The 16638-nt window shown below is 39.4% G+C and overlaps 1 protein-coding gene across 2 annotated transcripts in view; it reads right to left on the bottom strand.

Annotated features, from left to right (window-relative positions):
* Positions 1-13586, bottom strand: part of IFT81 (intraflagellar transport 81) — a 42959-nt gene extending 29373 nt beyond the window's left edge. Inside the window, exons 1-7 of one of the 2 annotated variants that reach the window (XM_075167739.1) lie at positions 13112-13586; positions 12202-12305; positions 11375-11555; positions 8353-8442; positions 7221-7286; positions 6792-6902; positions 5449-5533 (exon numbers count right to left, since the gene is read on the bottom strand). In XM_075167739.1, coding sequence (XP_075023840.1) covers positions 5449-5533; positions 6792-6902; positions 7221-7286; positions 8353-8442; positions 11375-11555; positions 12202-12305; positions 13112-13255 — 781 coding nt within the window. In that variant the 5' untranslated portion in view covers positions 13256-13586. The remainder of the gene's footprint in view (positions 1-5448; positions 5534-6791; positions 6903-7220; positions 7287-8352; positions 8443-11374; positions 11556-12201; positions 12306-13111) is intronic. The other variant, XM_075167740.1, reaches the window with a different exon arrangement.
* Between the last annotated feature and the right edge of the window lie 3052 nt (positions 13587-16638).

Below are 16638 nucleotides of genomic sequence, written 5' to 3'. Positions count from 1 at the left end.
TATGACACTAAACTCAGGAAATAACCATGCCTAAACAATTGCTTTCATAAGAGCGGGGACCTACTGACTTCACAGGGTATAACCTTGATCACTATCTAGATTTATTTCTCAGATAACCTGAGAGCTATTACCACCTTCTTTTAACCACTGACTGGTTCTGCATCATGCTTACTCTTGACGGTGCAAGAAGCAATGGAGCAAGTTAAAACTTGACACCTCAATGGGGAAAGACATGATGATGTCAACATCCCTCATGACTAATGTAGTTTCTTTCCTAAATACTTTGGATATATTTTTCCTCCTGTACAATTCAACATATGGAGAAGTAACTACCTAAGAACTATTTTTGCTCTTAACAGAATCTTAAAAAACAAAACGTCGGGCAGCTCTTGTTTTATTTTTTTTTCAGTGAAAAACATTCTTTTTTCAAATTCCCAGGCTAGAGGAAAGAAAAGCAAGCATACTTTAAATCTTTCCATTACACATATAAATTCTGTTTTTAATGTTTTAACATTGACTTACGGTTACAAAATCTACATACGTAAGCTGCACAGAAAGTCTGGCTCTGTGCCCTAAGGTTATTTTAGCAAGGCTCTGCCAACCACGTATTTACATGTGGAGAGCTATTAACAGCAACTCCTCATGTTTTCCATTCAAATTTTTTTATTATTATTATTACAAAGAGAGGGATGGGAGAAACAGTTTCTTAATGCTTGCTCAGTCATGTAGGAAAGAAGCAAGTTTCCCTCCAGAATTCTGCTAATGGATCTAAAACTTGGTTCACCTTGTGCTCAGATTCCTACTTCTCTCCACAGGCTACCAAAAGCATTTGCAACAATAACTGATTTTTTTAAAAAGGGAAAAAAACAATAAAAGAAAAGAAAGAGGAGCACTCATTTTATAGACTTATCTGCCAACACTTCGTATAATATCACATAGGAAGGCCACGACAAAGGCAGGTCTAGAACAGACTTCCACGTGGCATTCACTTACATCAAAGCCTTCACTTCCCTTTCTGCAATCATCAGAGTACTGAAATTATTCCATCCACAGTTTCCAAGATCTCACTTAAAATTTCCCTGTATTAAACAGAGTCCTGGGACATGCAAACACTGACAGATTATGATCAAATCATCCTTTAGATATCTCCCTGAAAAACTAAAAAGTTTCCTGAATTTGCCATTTTAAGCTATGCTTTACGTGTTTATAATTATTATTGATGTTCTCTGAAATCTCTCTGACCTTTCAACATTCTTCTTGAATTCTGGTCAATGGACACAGTGTTGCAGTGATGGACATATCAGAGCTAAAAAGAGAGGTAATGTAACTCTCCTATTCCACTTTCTTCCATAAATAAATGCATGGATAGCATCAAATCTTTGACACTGGGAGCTCCAGTTTTACCATTTTTACATCATGACTTACAAGTCCGTTTCAGAGTCATTTCTTAGGAAAGAGTCCTACATGCTATAACTACATTGCATATACATTGCTCCTAGAGGAATACTGTGGCATTTGGCTATTCCTTAAAGTACATACTGTTGGCATGTTGGCTTCCTAACTGATTAAGGTCACGTCAAATCAACAGTCTGCTCTCCTCATTATTCAGTCATTTCCCCATTTTTTTTTCACCTGACAATTTCACCAGTGATCATCTGTTATTTTCTTTCAGGTATCTGGTGTAAATACTGAACAAAAAAGAGCCAAACACTGATTTCTGCATGTCCCGATTAGAAACACATCCACTCGGTGATGATTCCCTTTCTAACACTTTCCATAAACTCCTTTCAATCTTTTTAACATAGGTCATGTTGAATTTTTGCTGCCTTGTTTGTTCTTCAAAATGGGGTGCAAGTTAAGAGTCAATGGTCTTAAAAAAGTCAACCATAGCAATGCTATTAATCTTGCCAATCAGACTTGCATTCTTAAAGATATCAAATTACCTTAAAAGTGCTTTACCCCTGACCTTGCATCTATTGATAGTGACGTTATAATAAATAAAATCACGTAAAGATGGAAATAAAGTTCCACCTAAGCCATTCTCCTTTACCAAATACATCTATAACTTGAATTGTAATGTGGTCTGCAGTGTGGTGGAGATAATTTAAACTTGGAATTTTAGGGAAAGATAGTTCTGTGGAAAAGAAAAATGTTAATGTTTTCATTCAAGTGGAATATTTAAATAATAGCATCCTAAATTTCTATTTTTCATCAAGTGTTTAGAATGACATAAAATAGACATCCGTACAAAGCAATTCCTCTTTGACTGGCATCTTTGATGTTCTTAGTGCTCTAAATCTACTACCACATATTAACTTAATGAAGTATATAAACTACACATTTCGCTGTTTATCAACAACAATCATCTTAACACATTCTTTTAATCAATATTTTCAAGTTAGTCATCCACTTCTTCGTATTTCTGCCAATAAAGTGAACAATAAAGTTCTGTAAAATGGACAGAGATCAAGAATTTCAGTTCGCTTCTTGGCGTTAACAATTTGTGTTTGTGCCAGCAGAGATATTCAAAGCAAAAAGATGACAATCTTGCTGAGAAAGCATGAACTAGGTTATCCAAACTAGTGGTCAGCATTAATATAAATACTATTCCTATCCGGAACAACAACAACAACCACAACAAACCAGAAACTGCAAATTCATGTTACTTAGTGCTACCAGCAGCAACTGCCTCTCTGTAGTTAAACAACGTACTGAGTAGTACTGAAGTTAATAAATGGGTAAGGAATGTACTCTGGAAACCAGTACGATCAATTGTAGTCTACAAAACATCTCATAACAATCAACCGTTTTTCATGATACAACACAAAGTCTTCTAAATATTTTATTTCTAAGAGTTAAAAACCTACTAACCATAAGCTGTATTTTCCTGGCACAGTTAAAGCAGACTGATGCTAATTGCATGTTAATGATACTCATGAATACATGCTAGTTGCATTCCTTAATGAGTTCCTTTACATTTCTTTAAAGTACTTCATTCTAAATTAATTACAAGATGAAGCAATCAAAGCAGCATCCCTAAGACAAACAAAAAAGCTTCTACTCATTAACACCAACTTTTATAATTTTATCTTGCTTTGGAAGTAAAAATACCTGAAGTGTTAAAAACGGAAGAAAATTATTTTAAAGGAAAGTATCTAACTTCCAGTAAAAATCCACACCTACCAACCAGCCGTTGAATTGTCAGCATACAAGCCATACTGATACGAGTAGGCAGCTGAGGTACCAAACTGCAGCCAAACGGAATTTTTAAAATAAAATAAATTGTGCTAACTGTAGACCAACAAAGCTTTTAAAATAAATTGAAACCTATTCAGTGCACTGTGGTCACCTAACTTCAATTATTTAAAAAACACAGTTGGCATTCTGTAATTGCTACTACAGGCAGTGTCTTTCTAACTACTACGGGGGAAAGCAATTACAAAGCTGAGTCCTGAAGTCTTTGTTTGGGCAAAATTTCAACACAAGTTTTCTTAAGTAATGACTCCAAGTTTTTCTTCAGAACATCTAAACGCTTTTTTTTTTAATCCTGCAAGCAGGACTCAAGATAAGGAAATTAAATATGTTAACTTTATTTTCATCTCAATGATTAAATGACATATTTACTGGCTTTTTGTTGTGTTACCTTTGCTTCTATGAACTGAACCCATCAAATTTCCATTGGCCTTAAAAAAACCCAGGAACTGAAATAGAAATGTTGACACAGCTTCGCTGTATAAACTCTCTGATAGCTACTGCAAAAATGGAACAGTTATAAAATCCACTGCAGGTCCTTTCGAGTAAAGAAGATAGTTCAGATGCTCTTTTAGTTCCATTTGTGGTTCAGTGGCTGATGAGCATCACAAAAAAATTAAGTAAAGTAATAACAACACAACGTGGTGGTGACTGACAAAAATTCTCTAACTGAGAACAGCTGCCAAAGCAGTTCTGTGATGCAACTGGAATATTAAGTGAACTTGAAAGAGTAGGACAATGACTTACTTTACAAAGTTTAAATCAATAAATAGTCAGATTCTATCATCGTGGAAGTAATTTATACATATAATAAAAATCATTCTATGGCATTTTTTTTACCACAGCAACTTAGAACGCAACTGGAAAAGCCCTGTGAAAAGGACCATTCTGAGTCTTATAGCTTCACACTACTTTACATACAGTAAAGTATTTCCCTATAAATAACCCCAATGCCTGTATGAACAGCACATAAAACCTCTATCAATCCTGTGATGTGTTACTAATAACCAAGTGCAAGAGACAAACTGGAAGGAGTTAAGCGATTTGCCAAAGATCACATACATCTGAAACACTGAACCCTAAACTGACTCCCAGTTTTGTTGTCAAACTGCCAGGTTAATCCTTGTTACATTTCCTTCAAAGTGATTAAATCATCAGAAACCTAGAGGTTGTCAAATTGTAGCCTTTGGAGACAGTTAGTTATGCATTTATCTAGTAACTGCAATTCCTTCCCACCTGCTATTTTTATAAATGATCATGAAGTACTAACTTACTCCACAAGCAGTATAATTTATTTTGCTGAGGTTATTTGCAGACTGAGATATCACTGAAAACGAGGAGAAGCAATCTTGCTATTACTACTGTAATACAGCAACATACAACTCCATCAGCTACAGTCATATGATGAGAACAAAGTATTTTCATATGTAAACAAATATATTCATATATAAATATATAAGCTTTAATATATAGATATACCTAGTATATATACTTATAAACATATATAAGTGTGTGTGTATATATATAATCCATGATTTATAAAAAAAGCTTAATTAGGAAGTAGCTTTATTTTTGGTACCATACAAAACTACAACACAAAATTGCACTACAGTAAGAAACAGGCCTTAAAGCTTTTCAAACAAATATTCTATAGACAGTAACTAGAAAAACAAGTCTACGCTGAATAAAACATACTATTCAATGTATTTGTACATTCATTGAGAAAATTTTTAAGAAGCAGTATTTCACCAATGCCCAATTACAAACACAAAAGACATAAAACCTTGCTAAATCAGAAGTTTGTCTTTTCTAAGAGGTTTTTGCTTTTTCCAACCCCTTGTAGTTCCAACTGTTTTTTTCTTGCAGAGTATTATGGTTAGTATTCAGTATTTAACTGTCTTAAGATTTTAAAAAAGTGGACCTCAAAAATATGACTGATATCATCTTCCCTTATGATTGCCTCCCTGGCTTTTTGTGGCAAGGCACATTCAGGCTTACAATCTCCAGCGTGTGCCTTTAGAACACAAGTTATTTCTTTCTGTAGATTCTCTTAAGTTTTCTCTTAAGAGATTTCTTAAAATCTTAAGATTTCTCTTAATGTTTTTTGGCACTTCCATGTTACTGACAGCCATCCAGTTTTGATTTCATTTCTAACAGAGAAGTGCAAACCCCCAGCCTTTACAGATTACTACTTACTTTCAGGTTTTGAATCCACTACTGCATGATGCATCTCCTTCAGCTGGAGCTGTGCTCTTTGCAGTCTCTGCTCTGCATGGAACAACTTTTGAGAGAGAATTGGACACATACAAGCTCATTCCTTTGAAATGCATTTCAAACAACTAAAACAAAAGAATATCAAAAAGAATCCCAAATATAAAAAATGGTAGCTGTAAGCATCTGGTGATTATCTGTTTCACAAGGGAACGTGCCAGAACAAATTTTCAACAGTTGGCCCAGGTTTACTTGATATTCTCTAGTGTTAATTAAGGAAAGTATTCTTGTTCTCCCAAGTGATATTTTCTCCATGGCAGAAATTCATTAAACAATTTTCAACCAAAAATATGAGTGGCTTGAACATCAGAACAACAAAAAAAAGACAGCAAGGATCAAGACTGCAGCAGATAACTATCCTTACACTGCAGTTCTTCAATGCAGCTGAGTTGTCACAGCAATCCACTGTCCAACTTGAGAGCACACTGGAAAGCTTGTTGCCAAACAACACCCAGTTAATTAGCATTTTTGTGATTTAGAGAGATGTGTACTAAGAACTGGAATTAGCTGGACATCACATTCATTTTACTTGTGATCTCACTCAGGTTCAAGGAAAGACCCAAGAGCTTGAAAGCCTACTGATTCACGTTGATTCCACATCCAGATATAGACTGCAATACTAGAAATCTGGGTTTTTTTCCCCCTTTTAATACGGTGTTGCAGTTCACGTTACAGAATTTGGTGAGGTGATACAACAATATGGCACTGGATTTTATTAAAGTATCTTGTTTTGACAACATAGCTCAGGAATAAAACCCACCCTTATATTCAGATGTCAGCTGCTTCCAGTGCTTCCTAGGACACCATCTTTGTCAAACTTGGGGACCAAAATCCCAAGGTTGCTCCTGAATACATACTCCCCCCACCCAGTGAAAAGCTGAGGTACTTGCTGGGTTACTCAGCCCCTGAAATCTTAGTGCAGAAGCCAGAGATATAAATCAAACTAAGGAAACATTTGCTCACTACCATAAATATAAAGAATTCTCTTTGGGTGCTACAACAGTAAGTCATGGAACATTTCCTAGGACTGCTAAATGATGATGTCAGCGGCAGCTGAGGCAGCCAAGTACCTTGAATGAGGTGTTTAAAACTTGCAGGGTCAAGCCTCTTCCCTCAAAATGTACATAAATATTTCTATTTTAAATGGAATTTATTTTCTGATGTTGCGAGAAATTCTGTACTGTTGTTCCCGATGTACATTTTAAAATGCATGATTCCCAAACAAACAACAACTATTTATTTTAATAGGTATGCTTTTATGTCAGTACCTGATTTTTTTGTTCTTGTTTCTGTTGAGCCAAAGATTCTTCTCTCTCTTTTTCTAAGCGAAGCTGTCTTGCTATTTCAAGCATACGTTGATGATTTTGTACTGTCTCCACCTACAGCAAGTGGTTAAATAGTGCATGTTACTGTCAGATAGTTGAGAAATACATTAAAGAGATCATATGTCTCACAAGCCCACTTAGCACTTCCTTTCCATACATGTTACTACTCAGAAATGACAGCAAAGTACTGGACTCAAGATTCTTAAAAGTTCTGGACTAACGCCTAGGGAGATTCCCCGTGGGTCAATTAGTTATTCGATTCCCTCCTAGACATACAGCATGTTTATCTTAATCCTTGTTTGCATTCCAAAATCAGAGTTGCAAGCCAAGGATTATGACACTGAAATGTAACAGCATTACTTCTCTTATTACCCTCTTCTTAAGACGCTCTACTCTTTTGATGAGTTGATCTTTCTCCTCTTCCATTGCACTGATGTCCTAAAAAGTAGAAAAAATGGATAAAGAAATGTTAATTTATTTACAATATAATATGGATTGGACTAAATTCTGTTCAAATTAATATGAAAATCGGAATTATTCTCTGAATACACTGAAGCAGTTCTAGTTTTATTGATCTATGGTCAGAACATCCAGGATTCCAATCTCTCTTTTCTCTCTTGCTTCCCCCACAGTTCCCACTCTCTTTATGCTAACATTCCTTCATCCTTGAGTATTAGTGTGAACATTTAAAATAAAAGCAGGTGGATTTCTCTAAAATAAAAACAAATAAACAGAAACAACCAAGCAAAAATCAGCATGAATTCAACATCTGATGCAGTCTAACATAGGTTCTTAATGTTACCACCATTACCCACTTCCTGGCAGACAATTTTGCATGAAGTTGCATACGAGTGATGTTTGCTGCCACTTTTTGTATTAAAATAGTGTTAAAAGAAACACTTTCTAGTGCTAAAACATGTATCCGATTATTATTCTCCTTTAATCCTATCTTACAACAGCAGGATTCCAGAGATTGATCGTTATGAGAGAAAGGGAAATAAATTCTCCAAATTTAGACCTTATCTCAACATTTGCTTAACTTGTCCATATGTCTTACTGGAAAGCTGCACTCGTGCTTAAATATTTTGCTGGAAACAGGGCAAATATCTTTACTTAACATCTTAGCCGCACAGGATAATCATTTTTGTTGACTTAAGCTCTTAAGTCATTCAAGACCCTCTGAAATTATTACCCTACATCAGTAAAGCAAAAGGCTTTCTACCAGTTTGCGTTCACAGGAAAGGGAATTGTAATATTTGAAAATCATGCTGAACAGAGTCTTGGCAGCCTTGTTTCCCAATCTGCTTCAGAAAGCTCAGTTCTAAGTGAGGACTTTCTAATCTGTTTGCCAACAGAGAACAGTTTCAAAAAGGCAGCTGCAGTGCCTACCAACTCTGACCTCTACAACTTATAGACTGCAATAAATCCACAAAACCAACAAGAATAGAACAGCCATTCAAAAAAAATCTAAACAAAAGTTGTGCAATTTTGTCAGGTTTTTTACCCTTCTTATTTCTGCAGTAGATAAACCAGATGTTTTGAGCTGCTCGCACTCCTTATGTAGGTTTTTGAATGCTTCCATCAGTTCTTCATACTATAAAATGAAATAAAAAACATGCAGAATGAGCTCTGTCTAAGGATTTTCAGATCAACATCTTGCTTTACTACTAAGACAGTAAATATAGAAATAGAAATATGGTGAGAACAAGAATTAAAGGCATTTTTTCATCACAAAAGCTTGTCAACTTATAAAGCAAAATTAAAAAATCACAGTGAATTATCTTCCATTTGAAGGTACACTCGGAAGTTTCACAATTTCTTCAGTATTTTCACCTCCTCCCTTGTAATACATAGTGTATTTTCAAAACAGGAAGATGTTATCTGAAAGGGACAATGCTATATTCACAAATCATTCTTACTACAAATCTGTGTATATCACATACGTAAATTTATCAGCCAAAACGGAAGAGCTTCACCTAACAACATGCTTGATTGAAGCAATGGGGCTTGAATTTATAAGGTACTGAGCTTCAATCCAGCAAAGCAAGGTCCAAGAGCACACCTGACTTATATGAGAAATAGTTTTGACACATTGCATAATCATGCCCTCAGTATAATATGGAGATGGATATATGTAGTTCTGTAGTTAGAAAGACGTAGACAGTGTGCTACTTCCACACCAGTACATTGCCCACCAGTAATCTTAAACTGAGAGGCAGTGTGAAAGTCTGTGTGGGTAGAGAAATAACAGGGGACAGAAAGAGTTTAGAAATATGGATAGGAAATAAATTTAGATTCAACTTGGAGAAATGCAAGCTGAGATATAAGGAAAGATAATCTCCACAGAAACAGCCATTCAATAAGATGGAAAAATCTAAAAAGAGAATATCAAGTCATTTTTTACTTCCTGGAATGAGCAATTGATATGAATGTTGAACACAAAATGGCAACGGCAAAGGCCAGTTCAAACAAAGGCATCACATCCCTGAGCAGTGAAGCAGCAATTCCATTCTATATAACCCTGGGGAACCCGCATCTAGAATGCTCTGTTCATTTCTGGTTATTTCAATATCAGGCACACACTGACAAGCTGGAATGAATTTAAAAAAAAAGCAATAAAATGGCTACTGAGAAGAAGATAAAATAGTAGAGAAAGAGCTTGATTAAATGGCAAATAAAGATATGGTAAGGCATGCACACGCTGGACAATGAAGAATGAGTTACAAAAAAGTAGGAGTAAAAATGCAACTGGCCTGCATTATATCACTTACGCATTATAGAAATACTTTAGCAAATAATGAGATATCAGGTAGTCTCTGAGCAACTGCATTCACGATTGTGATGTCCAACAGCTTTCCTTTGTGTGGATTCTCTACCTCTTTCAAAAGGGGAGCTTAGTAAGTCTTTTCCTTACTGGGACACAAAATTTCAAGACTAATGGTAAGATTCAAACAAGGGTATAGCACAGTTTGCCAGATCATAACGAAGGGAAGGTTTCTCACTTTCACCGAATAAAAGCTGCAGCTACCTCATGTGCACCAAAATAAGCAACACACTCAAATGACCAAAGAACACCCAGGTTCCTATAGCAGAAAGAAAGATTCCTGGCACCCGAGGGCAACTCACTGAAGACTGGACAACTAGATTTATGCCTGAAGTTGCTAACTTTTTGAATTATATCCTGCAGCTAATCTGATGTGCAAATCACAATACAGTTGGGAAGGTGGCAAGTACTATGAGTACCTTGTTTAAGTAATTTACAAAAGTACATTTGAGCTTGATTCTATACACCCATAAAACTTGACCATGTTCTAAGACTTCCAAACTCTCACGTTTGAAATGTTCCTCTTAAAATACACTACTGTAAGCCTGTCTATCTGAATACTTTAGGCTAAATTCTTTAATACATTAGTGTCTAAATACTTGCATGGTAATGTTAAATCATATTAAAGCACTATATTATCCCAGCTTCTGTTTTGAATTAATCAGCAGGGCATTAGTTTAATAAGACCGTTATACTACTGTAATCCCAAAAAGGAACACATCTTACGTAATGGAAATACTGGAGTTGGATATTTATACATATTAAGACTGTGACATACTGAAAAAACATACAATCCGCATTTCTTTCTCTCTTTGCTACTTCTGCTTAGTTATTCCAAGTTATAAATCCAATATTGTTAGTGGTAACAAAAAAATAAAAGGCTTAGTCAAGCTTCAGTCAGACTATACGGCTTTGCTGGTGCACAGTTAATAAATCGAGTTACCTGTTACAAACATTGAAAAACACTGATTTTGCAAGTCACTATACATAACAAAAGGCACAGAAAACCGGATAAAAATTAGGTAAATATGTACCTCAGATAATACAGATCTAAAAACATAACTTTGGTTCACTTTAAGCTTTACATTTCAAACCCACCCACTCTGACTATCTAAAATCAACATTTAATGCTCACAAAAGAAGTGGGAAGATAATGAGTAGGAATGTCAACCTGGGAAAAAGACTTTTTTTTCTTATTCACAAAGAAATAAATGGTTGAAGCAGAAGTGGGATAAGGCTAACACAAACATTAGACACTAAATACTATATAATCAATTGACAATTAGGAGACATTGGCTTTTGGTCATAACATTTTCTGGACTAGTTTGAAGTGGTAATTTATAAAGTTAAAAATATCCATGTTGTAGTTCATAGGGAAAAAAAAGGTGTTTAAAAATTAAGAAATAACAATCTGTCCTGGCCAGCACAGCTCTGAACACTAGTACCCAGTACTTAACGGGCTTAAAACCTTTTAATTCAATGCTACCTATTAATATACAATTTCAGGGTTATTAGAAGAAAGGTGGTCAAGACATATATTTCTTATTCAAAGAATCTTTGCTCACCCTTGATTCCAACAAGCTCTTAACATAACTCACTTGAACACGTATCTCAAACAGTAACTCCCCAATTCATATATCCCTCCTCCTATTGGCACTTTAATTAATTAATGTAAAGTGTTGGCATTCGTGAAAAATGATACCTGTTTGTTGATGTCAGCCACAGTATCATCCTGTAGGAACTCCGCTGGCACTTCCAATTTCACTAAGAAACGTGCCAGGTAAGCTCTTTTCTTGAGTTCATTGGTCCTCTGAAGAAGCCAATGTAAGACAGGATGAATTACAGGTTTGCTTCCAGTAACTAACCCTTGGCGAAATGCACTCCTATACAAAAACCACAAAAAGAAAATACCAATAAATCTCAAACTAAAGAACACTGGCTTGGAACAAACAATTTGCAATATTTTGACATTCCCTCTCCACTTGCCTAATGATTTTCTTAATGCTGTTAAAAGAGAAAACACTCATGATACCAGTTTGCTATTTATGATGCCGATTCTGCTACCTTGAGACAGATAAAAACCCTGTAACACATCAAAAGGCTAAAGCCAGCAACAACGACTCTTCCTTTTCTGCGATATTCTTGGGGAATAAAGGCAATGTGGGAAGAGCGTGGGTTTCCCGGGTTAGAATCTGGCGCAGGAGGGTGCAATCCAGCCTCGGGCGGCTGGTCTGAAAGGGATGGGGAAGAGACTGACCCTGCCAGTCATGCGGCACCCTCTCCTGGCTGGCTCCGCAATAGCAGCTGCTGCGGCAGGGCCCGAGGGGCTGCCTACACCTGCAGGAGCCTTCTGCCGGCATCCCCTATACCATACTCTATAGGGACAAGGGAGGAGCCGTCTTCAAGGCGTTACACATACCCATTGGGATAGTCGAGGTCAAACATACACACAACTACTGAATTAAAGGTCGTTACTGTATAAGCTGTGAAAGATGTTTTACCGTGATTCGCAGACCAAAAGATACTTACAAGTCTGATACACTTCCTGGAGGTTTGTATTTAAGGATACCAAGAAGACTCAACATTCTTTTAGCTGTTTGTTCTGGCAGCTCCTCTCTAATGTCAACAGCATGCTAAATAGTTTTAAAAAAAATTAATTATCCACTGTTTGTCCAAGTCATGTTAGTTAACTAGGAACACTAAAAGAATTTACTTTATCCATTTATCACACAATGTCAATTGAGAGAGATGCTCCATACAGAACATCCTTTTTATCACCAAACTTCAATTCTCTTCTAAGGGATTTTTCTCCGACATCTGTATTCAGGTAAATTTATTCTAGGTATACATTTTCTCTGCTCATGGGACCTCACGTATGCAGACAAACTGATTACTTCCACCAAGGAAGTCAGATATCCCAGCAGACCAAGACAACATAGCTGCACCCCAGATGTATGAATGATCCCTTCTGATCTTACACACAGTTTTGGTAGCCTCAAAGGAGAGGGATTCAATATCTATTGCAACTGCTAAGTCATGAGGTTTGGTTCTTGATCAGTTCCTGCCCTGTGTATGTCTGCAAAACACAGCCTGACTTTTGACTTAAGATCACAGCGGTTGTCAGTATGAAGCAAGTTAAGATCTGTGTCCTGATTCCCAAAGAAAAATATACAGTCATCAGTCTCTGGGGGACAGGGATCCAGTATCCCTGGCCCAAGAAACATTTGCTGGTTTGCCAAAAACACATAGATGTATAGACAGAAAGGATTCTTGCTAGGCACATTTCTTTCCAGGAAGATTGATACAAGCTATTTTGGTAAACCAAACATACCACAAGATTATACAGAGCCAGACCTAAATAAAAGCAAATTTCTATGTCAAGCCCATTTAAGACGTTCGCAATTACACAGGTCTGAGCACCTCTGATTGCCTTCCTTACCTTTGGGTCAATCTCCCCCAGAACATCATTGAGCAGCTGCAACAGCTGCATTGACTCTAAGGAGTCAAACGTGATTAAATTGTAGTTCTTCCTGAAGGGCTCCTGATTGAGCTTCTCAACAATGAACTGGATTTGATCACTCATAATCGTGTCCTGGAAAAAAACCTCTGCAGAAAAGACAGAAAAGATGCCACGAGGCCTAGGCGGGGAGAGGGAGCTGGGGGCTGCCGGGAGGGCGGGTGAAGGCACCGCCTCAGCGAGGCCCACGGCAGCCCAGAGCCGGTGAGCTGGCACCGGGCTCGGCGGGGCCCAGCCCGGCCGCCCCCTCAGCCCCGGGGGGCGCCCCGCGGTCTACGAAGGAAGGTCCGGCCCCTCACAGCGACTGCGGGAGGAGGCAGCCGGGCCCCCACCGCCAGCGGCAGCGCCCTGAGGCGGCGGGGCGGCCTCGTCCCTCGCCTCCCGCGCGGGCCGCCCCGGCCCTCCCGCGCGCGCCTCCCGGTTACCCTGGTAACGGTTGCCAGGCCAGGGTGATGGCGTCACTTCCGATGCTGCCGCGCACTTCTCCCAACGCGCTGGAAGCAGAGCGGCTGGAAACGGGCCCGAGCGGGGGGTGAGTCGGATCCGCGCATGCGCAGAGCGGCGGCGGGGCTGAGCGGGGCGGGGGCGCGGTGTGTGGAGAGGCGCGGCCGCCCCGGCGGGCCGGGACGGCCCGGGCCGGGCCGGGCTCTCCCGGCGGATGGCGGGTCGCGGCCCTCTCCTCGCTTGTTTCGCTGCCCTCGCAGCCGGCTGCGGCCTGAGGGAAGGCAACGTAGAGCAGGCCGCACCGGGAGGCCTCCCGGCGGCCTCCCTGCCCCCGGGCAGCCCTTCCCGCCGCGCCGCTTTGCCAGCCCGGCGGGGCTCTGGGAAGCTCAGTGTCCCCCCCTTCCCGCCCCCAACTGGGCAAGAATTGGGATTTTTATCCCCAGCTCCTGACTAGAGGGCAGCTGGTGGCGGTGCCACAGCGGCAGGCCCTGCCCCGCGCCATGGTGTGAGGCAGCAGGGGCAGGCACAGCAGACATCGCCAGACATCGGATGGGTTTAGCAGTAGGGTAGGGTCGATGCTGCTTTGCTGTGTGGGAAGCGTGGCTGCGGTGGCTGTAGGTGTTGCTGGGGCGTACAATCCATAGGCGAAGTCTCTGGTGGGGCTTCTTCACAGCACAAATGCTCTTGATGCAAGGAACAGCAGAAATAGGTTTGAGATTCACCCTTCAAAGTATATACTTAGCTTTGCGGTTTCTTGAGAGGGAGGCTGTTGTCGCATGTGTAGGAGATGTACAAACAGATTGATGCAGTTACCCAATTAAGATTTCTGGCAGTCTTTGACAGCATAAAGCGATGTCAGATTTGGCTGATGTGCATATCAGGTGAATGGTTACTTCATTTCTTTGAAATGGAAAAATGCCCAGAGGATCCTTGTGAAACAGGAATGCCAGTCCTGTGCCCAGGCTTCATTAGGGGCAAATGGCAAATTTATGTCCTCAGGGTTGAACGTCAGTTGTCAGTGTGCCTCAAAGTAGCAAAAAATATGTAGTGCTAGCTATGCTAAATCTGAAGCAAGGACAGGATCTTCACAAATACCAAACAATCAAAAATAGACTATATATTAAAGTGAAACTTGTTAATGAAACAGGTATCTCTCGATCTGCAAGTTTTTTGTTGCAGACCCTTAAAAACCCGTGTTTAGACCTTAAATATATGGATTTTTGAGCCTCTGCTGTTGCAGTTAGCTTCTTGGATAGTCCTAGAATCTCATGTGAGTCCACAGATGATGGATTAAAATATGCAGTGAGTCATATTGGTGCCAATTGAAATGCATAGGTTGTAAATCACTGCAGAATTTGACTCAGTAAATAGCAATCATAAATGTAATCCTTTGCAATTCTAAGCACTGCGTCTATCTTAGGTTAGCTCCTTTTTTCTTTCTGAGGAACAGAAAACACTTCATAAAATACTAATTTACTGGTCTTCAGGAAAGCCTGAAAAGTGGCATTGCATTGGTGTCCTGGCTTTTAACTGGCTAAACTAAGTTACAGAGGGGATGGATGGGTTGCTTGTGATTGTGCATGAAAGCCGTGGTAGAGCCAGGAACATAATCCAAGTCTCCTGACTCCTGGATTTGAACTTTAAAACCAGATCATGTTTCCTTTGTGCTTTCAGTCTGTATACTGACCTTTAGGAATCGTATTTACCTACAAGTTCCCAGAAGAGATCTACTTTCCCTTGACATGCTTTCCTGGTATCAATTACACTTTTCTTTTGATGAGTATTTTGAGCATATAGAATACCCAGGGAGAGCAAATGAAAACGGTATTTCCTGTGGAGGCGCTGGGGGCCAGGTCTGCTCCCTGTAGACCACGTTAATAGGTAATAGGAAGTGGTGGATGTGGGTCCACCACTTAATGCTAGAGAAATGCTGTGTCTGTAAATACTGATACACATCCTTTCTTCAGACCTTGGTGCAGAGGAGAGAGCGATTGTGCCCACAGTGCTGCGGATGGAGAGGGATCTGTGCTGGGTACAGTGGGAGAGTGCTGCTCTGAGATTCTCCTTTACATCAGATTATTTCAGTCCCTACACCTTCCAAGAAGCAAAGGACCGTTCCGCTCTTCTCATGCCTCTGTAACATTGAAGAGGTAACAGATAAAGAAGAGGAAGGATGTCTGAAAACTTTAGAAAATGCCAAGATAAGAAGAAAAAAAGATGGTGAGATTGTTTCACTCTGTCATGGTGGAAAGCCTTGAAGTCTGATTGTTCTGACTCTTGGGGAAGGAGAGGAGACCAGACGTCATTAGAACTGGACTGGCTGAGCTCCGGCTTGCTGGCCTCTTTGAAAGCTCAATAGATTGAAGGCAGGAGCAAAATCATACATCGGAGCCGAGTTCTATGGGACTTTCCGACTTGGGGAAAGCGTGGGGGATCCTGTGTCATCCTTGAAGTTGTATGTTTTCATGATCCTTTCTTCCAGTGGTTTTGTGCTACTTGTATGTGCAGCCCAAAGTAGCCACACTGCAACCCCAGGCTGCCCGCCTGCTGCTTGATATTTACAGTCTGTAGCGGTGCCTGAATTTTCAAACTTACTGCTTAAAAAAAATTAAGGTTTAGCACAGTGTCTTGACCTCTGTATCACAACAGAATCTTCACAGACATAAAAGAGGTGATAGCTTTCAGTGCAGCCTTGGGTAAATACTACAGGAAGCAGCTGAGATATTTGTTTGACGCTTAACTTGTGTTAAGTTATCTTAGTTGGGGTGATGTGTTACCTGGATCAAGTCTTACAGAATCGAAGGCCAGTGTTCATATATATTTGTTGTATAATTCTGGGGGCATTTTCCAAATTTCCAAGTTAGTTTGCATGGAGAGTGATGCAGGATTTCAAGCAAAGTTTTGTAATGACATGAGAGTTATTGTAACAGTTCTCTGGATAGGGCTTATGTTTTATATTGCTTGGGAAAGGCTTATGGAAGCTGCTTATTGAAAAGGCATCATGC

Source organism: Calonectris borealis, chromosome 18 (assembly GCF_964195595.1).
Source record: "Calonectris borealis chromosome 18, bCalBor7.hap1.2, whole genome shotgun sequence".
Taxonomy (NCBI): domain Eukaryota; kingdom Metazoa; phylum Chordata; class Aves; order Procellariiformes; family Procellariidae; genus Calonectris; species Calonectris borealis.
Note: the sequence above shows the minus strand (reverse complement) of the source record. Positions and strands in the feature narration are given on the sequence as shown.